Source organism: Mirounga leonina, unplaced genomic scaffold (genome assembly GCF_011800145.1).
Source record: "Mirounga leonina isolate KUSES-001 unplaced genomic scaffold, KU_Mleo_1.0 Mir_153, whole genome shotgun sequence".
In the NCBI taxonomy this organism is placed as follows: domain Eukaryota; kingdom Metazoa; phylum Chordata; class Mammalia; order Carnivora; family Phocidae; genus Mirounga; species Mirounga leonina.
The window spans coordinates 19632304-19644530 of record NW_023270387.1 but is presented as its reverse complement, the minus strand read 5'-3'; the positions used below and the strand labels follow the sequence as shown (position 1 = coordinate 19644530).

General features: G+C 38.1%; 1 protein-coding gene across 1 annotated transcript; it reads left to right on the top strand.

The window, feature by feature from the left end:
- The first annotated feature begins 1300 nt into the window (after nucleotides 1-1300).
- Nucleotides 1301-11576, top strand: LOC118013501 (olfactory receptor 8B4-like). Its single transcript, XM_035009439.1, is given in 3 exon segments — nucleotides 1301-1326; nucleotides 1427-1573; nucleotides 10658-11576. Coding segments are annotated over 3 exon segments (1092 nt in total).
- Nucleotides 11577-12227: the final 651 nt, after the last annotated feature.

Below are 12227 nucleotides of genomic sequence, written 5' to 3'. Positions count from 1 at the left end.
GAAAGGAAGATACTCTGGAGCTTTCCCTTTGGGATAATCTATTGTGAGGTGTCTTTCTGGAGTATCTTTCTCCCACCTCTCTTCTCTTTCAGTGCTCCTGCTCTTTGTTCTCATAGTACACTGCTCTTAACCCATTAAGTGTTGGTCAAAATGTAGGGCCACTGCTCATTTACTTTTCTGTATACACTTACACTATACATCAGACTGTAAGTTCTGTGCGAGCAGGGTCCCTGGTGTCCATTTTGATATATCCTCCACATTTAGTGGCTGTAGCAGAACCAGACTCTACATTAGATTTGTAAATCCCAACTTTCCACTCCTTTTTATGGTCAAGTATAGTGTTGTATAAAATGGTTGACTTAAGCAAACTTTAAATCACTATTTGATTGAACACTGGCTCTGAAAGCAATTTTATAAAATACCAATAATTGTGCATTCATTCTGTACTACTCTCCATTTTCACTCATATCCCAGAGACAACATACCAAAGAAAAAACTGTACAATGAAAAAAATGAATCATTCATGTATGTAGCTCCCATCTTCCCCCAAATAACAGACTAAGCCTAAAAGATTGTGTTCAAAAGCTAAATTAGAAAAAAAGTCACCAAGACCATAGCCTGATTCTTCCTTGTTGATTTTGCAGGGCACAATAGCGCTTTCCTTTTTCTTTACTGTCACAAATGAATATATTCCATATCCTGTCAGACTTACTTCTGGAGACATTTGACAATACAGTTTTTGGAACTTTGCAAGCTCCTAGTAGTTTTACTGAGGAAAATTACTACTTTTCCCTCTGTAATTAAAGTTGTGGAGAGATACTTTGAAACTATGAAATGTCTTGTTCATTTCTTGACACACCAGTTTTAGCATCCATTGATAATTCTTGCCTGAAACAATATTACTCTGATGATTGAAAAGTGGAGATTTTCTAACTCCACGAACCCTTCATTATTGTTAGTTGGCACTTTGTCAGGAAGAACCTTTCTTTCTGTATTTATTTATTCATTCACTCATTCATCTGTTTATTCATTCATTCATCTGTTTATTCATTCATATTATTGTGGACTCATGAATTCCAATTTTATCTAATAGGTTATGATTCATTATTGTCACTGCTTATTTTGATGCCCAGTTTGTCCCTGATTTATCCAATGGGAGCCTCTTCATACTAGTTCCTATGTTCTTTTAATAATTCTCTATTAGATTTTGGGTACTTTGTTGCTTTACAGCAACAAAACAATATGTTTCAGGCTGATTTTGTACCTTCCCTGCCCCAGCATTGGTTCTATTTAGAGACAAATGGTGTTTAAACCAAAATATGAATGGTAGGTGGAATGAGCTGTACGTAGGTAATTCTGCAAGTAGGTATTTAATGAGAGAATATTCATGTTTATAAGATATTCATTTACATGTTTTTCCCTTGAGGATACCTGTGTGTACAAGTGGTAGACCTGGTCTCTGTGAATGGGCCAATGCTCTGTGTCCAAAGTCCATTAGCCCTGAGTATCATTGGTGGTCCCCTTCTCACTACTTTTTACCAACTCGCATGACAACATCCTCAGGTTCCCATCAGTGAGTGATTGGTGAGACCCCATGAAAGGAAGAAGTGGGGCCTGGAATGAGAGGGGAAAAAAGTCCTGAGACTGTACGCACAATTTGGTTTTGATGCCATTCAGTCTAGCTTCCTTAAAGACAGGACTCCTTGTCCCATTTGCTTCCTTCCTTCACATTGTATCTTGCTTGCAGTGACTACCCTTCCCTTTCATCCTAACTTTCCAAACTTGCATGACTTGAGAATGAAGGTGGACAAGAGTTTCACACTCAAGAGACTCATGTTCTTCAAACCCCAATAATGATATTATGGAAACTTTATGTCCTTTGGACTTTACATACACGTTCTCATTTAATCTTCTCTACCAGTTAAGGAACTTGCGTAAAATTGTACAGATAGTAAGTGGTGGAGTAAAGAATTGAATTTAGACTGTCTGATTCTAGAGCTCATACCCTTACCACTTGCTGCCTTCCAGAGGCTCAGTTTGTGTGTAAAAGAAAAAGCACATATATTCGTCTTGTGTAATGTCCAAGTTCTTGCTGCCTTTGAGCTGGGTAAGTTCATACATTCACTTTCATTTAGAAAAATTTGCCGAAAAGATATGTCAAGAGAAAGACCCTAAAGATTTTTCTCCTTATTTATTGCATTGAACTAATAGGGTCAGTAATATAAATAAGTGTGGGACCTGCTGAACTCCTGTAATATGGATTGTGCAGTAATATATTTAGAAAATATTTATTTGAGGTTATATTCTAAACCTCAACCTGGTGATCTAACACATGCAGAGACTTTAATGCTTGGCAGATATAGAAAGTGCTAAATAAATGTTGAATAAATCCCTAGTGAGACCTTAAAATATTAAATTATGCAGTGTCAGAGGGAGAGGAAGAGAGAGTTCCAAGCAGACTCTGCTGAGCACAGAGCCCTACATGGGGCTTGATCTCATGACCCTGAAATCATGAACTGAGCTGAAACCAAGTCAATTGCCTAACCAACTGAGCCACCCAGGTGCCCCTGCAATGTTTTGTTGTTAATTTAATTTTAAAAATAATTTTTCTTAAATTTGCAAAAGTAATGCTCAAGAACTATAGGAGTATTTAAGGTAGAGATAAGCAAAAGATAAAAAAAAAAATCCATGATTCTACTACCTAGAGAAAACTAGTGTTAAGATTTTAGTGTATATTCTTTCAGAATATTTTTGTGTGTGTGTATAGCTGTGATGACTTAGACCATTTTGTAAAAACTATATATACACACACACATACTATATATATATATATATATTCTCTCTTTATATATTCTATATACTCTCTGCTGGTAACCTTATACTATATAAATATATATGTATATATACATACATAGACACAGATGTGATCATGTTAAGTACAACTTTGTGACTTTATTTTTCATTCTGTAACATATTGTAAACAGCTTTTCATGTGATTAAATTTTCATCAAAATCATTATTTTCAGTGACTATATTCATTGTATTTAAAGCTAAAAATCGGTGGAATGATGCAAAATGTTTCTGTTTGCTGTACAGAAAGACTTTGTTTCCTTCTTCCAAAGAGTTTTTTAACAGTGATATGTTCATCTGATGATCCTAAATTCCTTTTCTAAATTCTAAGAGTAGCTTTGTCTTTGATTTATTCTTAGTGTCAATTCTGCATATTCCTCCCACTACCTTAGTTCAGTTTTCCTGGTCTCCATCTTTCTCCTTCATCTTTTATCAAAAGTCCAACTCTAGACATTCTAGCCTCATTTATGCTTTATACTTCTCTTTCCCTAGGAAAGTAGTCTCTACATCCCAGGTGGGTAAATAAAGAAGCAACCCTATCTCTTCCCCTTTACCATCCCCACTCTAACCCAAAAGAAAGGGATGGTTTATAGGATTGATGAGAAATTGGGAGAATGAACTTATGTGGCTCAGCGTGGCTGAGCCTATGGCCCCTAGCCCCATTTCTGGTTAGGACAGGCACATTCTCAGGATTCCTATTCATCTCTTCCATCTGTAACCTTCTCCTTCATAGGTACAAGAGAATCCAACTTTTGTCCAGCTTGGTTTAGACCTGTATTCATTAATTTAGTCTGTGATGTGCCATAGGGAATTCTAAGGTCCTACTGTACATCCAAGCTGGGTCTTTCAACTTTATCAGCAATAAAGCTGGATTTTTTTTTTCTGACTTCTGTGTCTAATTTCTCAATTTATTCTGGAACCAGAAGTGGAAGAAAGATATTATTTATTATCACCACTAACCCTTTCCAACTATCTCCCATCCCTCCCTGCTATGTATACAATAATTCAAGTCTCAATATCATTTGCCATTCCCCAAATTTGCAGTGCTTTTTTCCCTCTAATGGCCTTTTAATTTCTTTTTGTGATTCCTTTTGCTCAGAATGTCCTCCTGATTTTCTCTGCTGGTAACCTTCTACTTATACTCAAGCCTAATAGCAATGCATTTCTAAAACCATATCATAAAACAGATTGTATATTTCCATAGTAACAATGTAATAATTAGAGAACCCTTCTGAATAAAGATCTAGCACAAAATAACCTGTTAAAAAAACCAAAGATATACTTTCTAGAATACCCTATAATGATTTTTTTTTAGGGGAAAATCATTCCCAAGTTTTAAAAAGTGTGCAGAAAGCTATTCCATGTATTGATTTCATATGAAATTATCAAAAGCAATAAAGTGAAAATAGAGTCCATGAAAAACAGAACCCTATCATAACACTGCCCAATTTAAACAAATACTAGCTATTTAATCATTAATAAAAATAATCATTGTGTCATAAGCTTCCTTAGATGTTAAATATAATCCCTTTTTTTATTATTATTTTTTGCTATGGCCCACATTGCATTAAAAAAGCTGGCCAGATAATTCATGGAATACCTTTCTTTTTAGCCAGCAAAGAAGTTTATTATTCATTCTACTGAACAGTGTAATGAAGCTTATTAAAAAAGAGGAGTCATCGAAGAATTGAAAGTTTTATGAAGAATAATCTGTGGAACTGGAAATGTTTATTCATTTATCCTCAAACCATATCCGAACATTTCCATGAAAGGGGAAAAATCATTCAAAATAGAGCAAAACTTTGAGGGAGTCTGTTAGATCCCTCTAAGAAGGTGATTTTGGTAGATGTGTCTGCAGTCATCCTGGGGATAAGAGAAATTTGTGCCATAGCCTGAATGATTTCCCTGTCTCCACTCCCTGTCTACAGCTCCCTGAATGTCCAGTCCCTATTATACCAGCCACGGTTATTGACTGCAAACAGCAGGAGTTGATTCTGGTTAATTTTGGCAAAAGATGGAATTAACTGGCAAGAAATGGGGGTAATTAACAGACTCTTAGAGGAGGCTGGGGAACCAGACTTTGGAGCCAGGCAGGATCTGGGGGGAAGCCAGGTAGTGGAATCACAGCCAAGTTATACCACAGAACCATCTGGTTAGGCTGCATTGGTTGCTTCTATTGGCACTACCTATACCCAACATGTTATCAATTGGTAGTTTTACTGTCTTTGTCTTTGCCAAAATGAAATGTAAGTTGTTCCTGTTTCTTTGTGTCACTTGTCCCAGACTTAGAGTCCTGCATGGAAACATCTGACTGGCTGAGTTCAGTCTTACGTTCTTTGGGGAAGTTTCACAGAAGGAGGCTGAGTCTGGTTCCAAACAAGGCTCACATAAGGGCAGATTCCCCAAATAAAAGGAGTACTAATGCTGGACAGTTAACATTTCTAGTTAGTTATGTACAAGTATCTGTTTATTCTGGGTATCTAGGTGTATATCTAGATTATATATTTGAAGGGGCAGGAATTGTGTCTGTTTTGATTGTTGCTTTATTCTTAGAGCAAAACACAGGCCCTAGAATGGGGCAAATGCTTTCTCTATATCTATTGGACCTTCTCTATTTCTACATTTCTTTTTTATTTATTTATTTATTTATTTTTAAAAGATTTTATTTATTTATTTGAGAGAATGAGAGAGAGCAAGCACATGAGAGGGGGGAGGGTCAGAGGGAGAAGCAGACTCCCTGCCGAGCAGGGAGCGCGATGCGGGACTCGATCCCGGGACTCAAGGATCATGGCCTGAGCCGAAGGCAGTCGCTTAACCAACTGAGCCACCCAGGCGCCCTATTTCTACATTTCTTAAGTTATATCTCTAATTCATAGTTTTTTTCCTATGGCTGATGCTGACTTCTGGATAATTTCTTTAGATCTACCCTCCAGTTTACCTATTATCTCTTCACCTGTGTGTGATAGGCTGTCTAACACATTCATATTTGATTCTTTTAAAAATCTGCCCTGTCAATTTTGATGGGGTCTTCATTACACTTTCAATTGCTCTTTTTCTTTTTTTTTTTTAACACATGAAATAAATGATTTTTTATTCTGTCCCTGATAAGCCTAATAATTTTGCAGATCTGGTCCTGTAACTTGTGGTTTATCATTAATGATGATTTTCATTTCTGGTGGCTTATTTTGTGTTTGGTTCGTGTTTTTCATTAAGAGTTCATGATCCCCAGATAGTTATCTGGGGAAATTCTTTGATATCTGGAGCTAACTTGTATTTTCCGGAGAGGATATTTTTTTTTGTTATATTTGTAATATGATTTTTTTTTTTTTTTTTGCTTGAAATGCAGAGGTTGTTAGAAGTTCTCAGGGGATATTTTAGCTCTTTCTCTTCCCAGAGCCAAGGACAACTTAGACACATATCTTTGCCTTCTTCCTATGTGGGTTTTTTTTTTTTTAATATCTCTAATTTAGCCATGGAAGATGTTTCCTTTTGGAGATCCAGTATTACAAGTTAATAATGGTTCCAAACTCCCAGGCTTCTAAGGTTTAGTCACGAAAGGATTTATCCCAGGATTTATCTCTTATGTTCTGCATAGGCAACTCAATTAAAACCCAACTCTGGGCTATAGGGAGTCTACTAGTTCCCCAAGGGTAAACTCCAGGTCCAGTGCTGTGTATCCCTCTGAATTATTACTTTATCTTTTATCTTTTGCTCTCACAGGAATTCACTTAGTTTCTGCCACCTCAAACATTAATAGATAAATGATTTTTATATTTTACCCAGAATTCTTAGTTTTGTTCTATCAGGGGAGATTTGTCTGAGTCTAAAGTTTGCAAGAGTGTTGGAAATAGCTGGCCTTAATACTTACTGGATGTTAAATAAATGAGTAAGTTGATTTCTACTCTAATGAACAGAGATAATTCTTAGTCTTTCATTGCTGGGCCATTGCCACACATCTGCTAAACTGTTATTCAAGAGGGGGAAATACAGTGGATATGAAATTATACTAAAAAGAAATACCTATTTTCTTCATAAAAATAAACAAGAAACATCTAATATGGAAACAAAAGGAGATTTTCTGAGGAGTAAGGGGGAACTGGACTAAGTAATTCAAACCTGTACTAAAAATTCCCTGGGCCATTTCCCTTGAGTATTTTCCCCTGATGTCTATCAACTAACATACAGGTCCTAGAGGGCTTCTACACCCCCTTAATATTGGGTAAATGACCATAAACTTGCTGTCTTGTAGTATATCTTGAGACAAGGCCGGGGGGTTGCAATATAACTGTCTTGAAGGCTAGAGGATGACAAAAGAGAAATAAGAGTGGAAAGGGGGGAATGGGGACAGTGAGAGAGAGAGAGAGAGAGGGAAGGAGGGAGGTAAAAGCTGTACTGTTTTAGGGCTGAACCTTTGAAGTCACAAAGCATCCCTTCTGCCATGCTCTTTTGGTTGGAGAAATCCCAAATCCTTGCCTGGATGCCAGGGTAGGGAACATAGATCCCATCTCTTTATTTGAGGAGTGTCAGTCCTACTGTACCAAGAACATGTGGGATGCCAGATGTGTGTGTGTGTGTGTGCGTGCGCGCATGTGCATACAGAGGTATGGCCATCTTTGGAAAAAATAAAACAATCTTCCATATACATGCGCATTGTATAGCTGTTATAAATAAAATATTACATCAGAAAACATCCAACATAATGGCATAATGCCAGGCACCCTATAGTTGCTCCATATACATTAATTATTTTACCGCTTGATTTTCTCCCTTTATATAAGAAATAAAGGGAGTTTTATTCTAAGAGACACAGATGAATGAAAAATAAAAATGATGTGTTTTTTTTTTTTTTGCGTGTGCTACCATACTGAGTTGTTAGGTCAATAAATTCCCATTTTACAAATTAGGGAATTATGGCTCAAAGATTCTTAGTAATTTTAGTGTTGAAGTAGTTTGTCAGGATTATTTATTAAAATATTGCTTTTGTTCTCAATTTGTTTTAACATTTAAGTGTAACATAAGGATATCGCGTGATAAATTTTTACAAATTGAACACATCCATGTAATCAGCACCCCTATCAGAAACAGAACATTGTCAACAACCCTGAAGCATCCTTCATATCCCTTTCCAGTCAATAGCCTCTGACAGACCAAGTATGAATAACTGCTATCTGACTTCTAACACCACAGATTAGCTTCCTTATTTTTGAAATTCATATAAGTGGAATCATAAAGTATGTACTCTTTTGTGTTTGGCTTCTTTTGCTTCATAATAGGTTTGTGATCTTTATGCTATTAACTTTCATGGCTATATGGAATTCTATTTTATTAATATCAATTTATTATCCAGTCTATAGTTGATTGACATATGGGTTGTTTTCAGTTCTTGGTTATTATGTATAATGGTGCTATGAAACTTGTCTTTTTTATTTATTTTTTAAAAGATTTTATTTATTTGACAGAGAGAGACACAGTGAGAGAGTGAATACAAGCATGGGGAGTGGGAGAGGGAGAAGCAGGCTTCCCACGGAGCAGGGAGCCCGATGCGGGGCTTGATCCAAGGACCCTGGGATCATGACCTGAGCTGAAGGCAGACGCTTAACAACTGAGCCACCCAGGCGCCCCCACTTCTTGTCTTTAGATAGCATGTGTACTTATTTTATTGGGTATGCACCTAGGAGTAGAATTGACATATGTATATGTCCAAATTTGTTAAATATTACTAATCAATTTATTGTACCATAAACAATGATATTCAACAATGTTGAATTGTACCAATGTTTAATCCTTGTACCTACATAATTCTTCTCCCTCTATTCCCATTCCACCTATGTTACACAGGTAGCTAGGGTTTGTATTTCTTTGCTTTAGAGTTTTTGGCTAGGTATAAATCAGAAACAGCTTGCAGCAAGTGCCCTTCCCATTTTTGAAAATAAGTCTACTGAAGATATAATATTGGTTGGTCAGGAGGAGTAGGTTCAGTTAAGGAGAACTTTGAGGGCAAGGAGGGTAAAAGACAGAGAGATACTCCCTCAGTCAGAATGGGGATGGAGGTCAGTGGGTCTAGGAGAAGTAGGGACCAGAGGACCTGAATAGCTGCTTATGCTCTTTTCAGTAGGGTGACCATATAATTTCTTATCCAAATCCAGACATTTTTGAGAGTGAGAGAGTGTGCTATTAATAATTATACAGGGATAATAGATGTAAATCAGAACTATTCCAGAAAAACTGGGATTATTTTAGGCAGCCTCAGTTAACTTACAAATGCAGTTGCTTACATGCCTTTGAATGTTTCTTAGAATATTCATTTAGCAGATCATATGGAGAGCAGCTTTATCATCTGGAGAATGACAGGATTAAAACATTTAGGTACATCTCCTATTACATCTCGGCCGGCACACATCCATAGAGTAACTTTATGCAGGTGTATGTGTGTGCTTCCTTGCATATGTGTTGTTATATTTTAATCTCCTTATATATAGCAAAGGCGTGTCTGTGGCCCTTAATAGAGCTGAGGGTAGGTGGTGTTTGTGGTGGTGATGGTGTGGTGTCTCCACTGTTCTGAGCAGCTCAGGCTGTTAGAAACATTTTGTCTGAGGTGCTCTCTACATAGCAAAACTCCCTTGGAATATTTGGAAATGGTGGCTAAAATAAGTTTTAGGCCATTTTCCTTTAAAGTCAAGCTTAAGTGCCAAGAGTTAATGGAGAAGAAAAATGAGCCCCACACTCAGCAGTGAATGACATGAAATCCCTGGAGTAATAGGGAAGTTTGAGTAGAACACCTGAGTCCCAAGATGCTAGGTAATCCAGACTATAAACAAAGATGGTGCAATTCCTTCCTTATAGAAACAAATCTCTGAGAAATTCCAGGGGAACTGTGTCTAAGCAGACCCCTGAGATCATCAAGTAGCATAAACTTCTCTGTGATATGCCAGCTGAGGTTCTGGTAAAAATGAGAGTTGCTATTTTTTTTTTTTCTCCTGAAGTTGGTGTAGACCATCTGGGAAAATCCACAAACAGAAATCTTAGTCTATTCCCAGAGCACCTTGGTGACTGGGGTCTGTAAAAGGTCTGATTCTCAGCACTGAGGGAATCAGAATAGTTAAACACTAGAGGCTGCCTGCTTTATGCATGAACACCATTTTCTCCTTTGGGCTAATGGAAAAAAAGATTGCATAAGGTCCAGCACTGAGGGGGGACAGGGAGAAGGAAAGTAAATGTCTGAATCCCATCTTCCCTGATGGCTTTCTTTTAAACCCACAACCAAGACATCTAGAATATATTGATCCCTTCCCTGCTCTCAACACTGACTTAAATGTGAGATGGAGTGAGGGGCTTAGAGGAAGAAGGTAGGGTGTGTAGAGACAGTAGGGGACACTCTTGGCTTTCTCTCCAGAGTGGGAGAGGGAGGCAGAGAATGGGTGGAGACAATGGGGGACGTGAGAGCTCCTTTCTCTCAGAGCCTAAGCCTGTGGGCTCAGGTTGTATTCCTGGCTCTTGGGGTGTCCTTCTGATAGTTCTTGGACAATTAATGCAGGTATTTCACCTCCTCACCTCTCAAGAGGGACAGAATTCTTGTGCCCAAGAACACACTCTAGCCCAGGGGAGCTGAGATATAGTCACAGGAACATTGTCAACAACTTGACTAGGGGAGGGGGCATAGATGAGAAAAGAGAGTGAAAAGGTAGGACTTCCATGCACTGGCTCATATTCTAGAGCCTTCTTCCATCAGTCATGCTTGTGCCTATTATCAATCTATGTATTTTATCACTTGTTTCTACAGAGAGCTCCCTGGAAGAGAATGACTGAGAAACAACTCTTCAGTGACTGAGTTTATCCTAGTGGCATTATCAGAACAACCAGAGCTCCAGCTACCCCTCTTCCTCCTGTTCTTAGGGATCTATGTGTTTACTGTGGTGGGCAACTTGGGCTTGATCACCTTAATTGGGCTGCATTCTAGCCTTCACACTCCAATGTACTTTTTCCTCTTCAACTTGTCTTTTATAGATCTCTGTTACGCCTGTGTGTTTACCCCCAAAATGCTGAATGATTTTGTGTCAGAAAATGTAATCTCTTATGTGGGATGTATGACTCAACTATTTTTCTTTTGTTTCTTTGTCAATTCTGAATGCTATGTGTTGGTATCAACGGCCTATGATCGCTATGTGGCTATCTGCCACCCTCTGATGTACATGGTCACCATGTCCCCTCAGGTCTGTTCTCTGTTGATGTTTGGTTCATATGTGATAGGGTTTGCTGGAGCCATAGCCCACACTGGAAGCATGTTGAGACTGACCTTCTGTAATTCCAACATCATCCACCATTATCTGTGTGAAGTTCTCCCTCTCTTGCAGCTCTCCTGCACCAGCACCCATGTCAATGAGCTGGTATTTTTTATTGTTGTGGGAGTTGTCATTTCAATATCTAGTATCAGCATCTTCATTTCTTATGCCTTGGTTCTCTCTAATATCTTCCATATTCCTTCTGCTGAGGGCAGGTCCAAAGCCTTTAGCACATGTGGCTCCCACATAATTGCTGTTGCTTTGTTTTTTGGATCAGGGGCATTTACCTATTTAACAACCTCTTTTCCTGGATCTATGGACCAGGATAAATTTGCTTCAGTCTTTTAAACCAACGTGGTTCCCATGCTTAACCCTTTGATCTACAGCTTGAGGAATAAGGATGTGAAATTCGCCCTGGGTAAAACCCTGAGAAGAGTGCTCTTCTGATGGTTCTGTTGGTATCACTTAATTACTGGTAAGCATCATACTCAAGTATCTTTTTATTTACAGGTGCAGAACTTTCCATCTTTTTTCTCAAGTAGGGGCTTCTCTCCACTTTACAAATTGGAAGTCTCTTGCTTATACTCTTCTTGAGGATTATACCATTTTGTACTACTTAAATTGGTCCATTGCATGCAATTTAACATCTATTAAGTGTCCACTGTGTACTAGACTCTATACTATGCCCAAGAGATGAGTAATATGAGGCTCCAGGCCTTCCATCCTTTCCTTGGTAGGCTAAATGGGTTTGTCCAAGCAACATTTCTGGCTGGGAGAGGGAGCAAGTAATGCTAAAGAGGGTCCAAGAGAGTGAATTTGTTTTCTTCAGTTATGGGAACAGCTTTACCAAAGACCAAATGTAGATACCTTGGTGCCATAGGTAAGATAGTCTCCCAGCTTCTTGAGAGAGATCATAAATCATCTCATATACATACATGTACACATAAGAGAAGGCCTTGCACAAGAATTCTTTACATGGTTTGAAATGTAAAGATAAATCAAAACTAAAATCTTTCATTTCCAAGTTTCAGAACTCTTAGGGCTTGGAATGTAACCATGGCGTAGGCGGTTTTGTAATTGGGCCAATTTCTTGGTCTC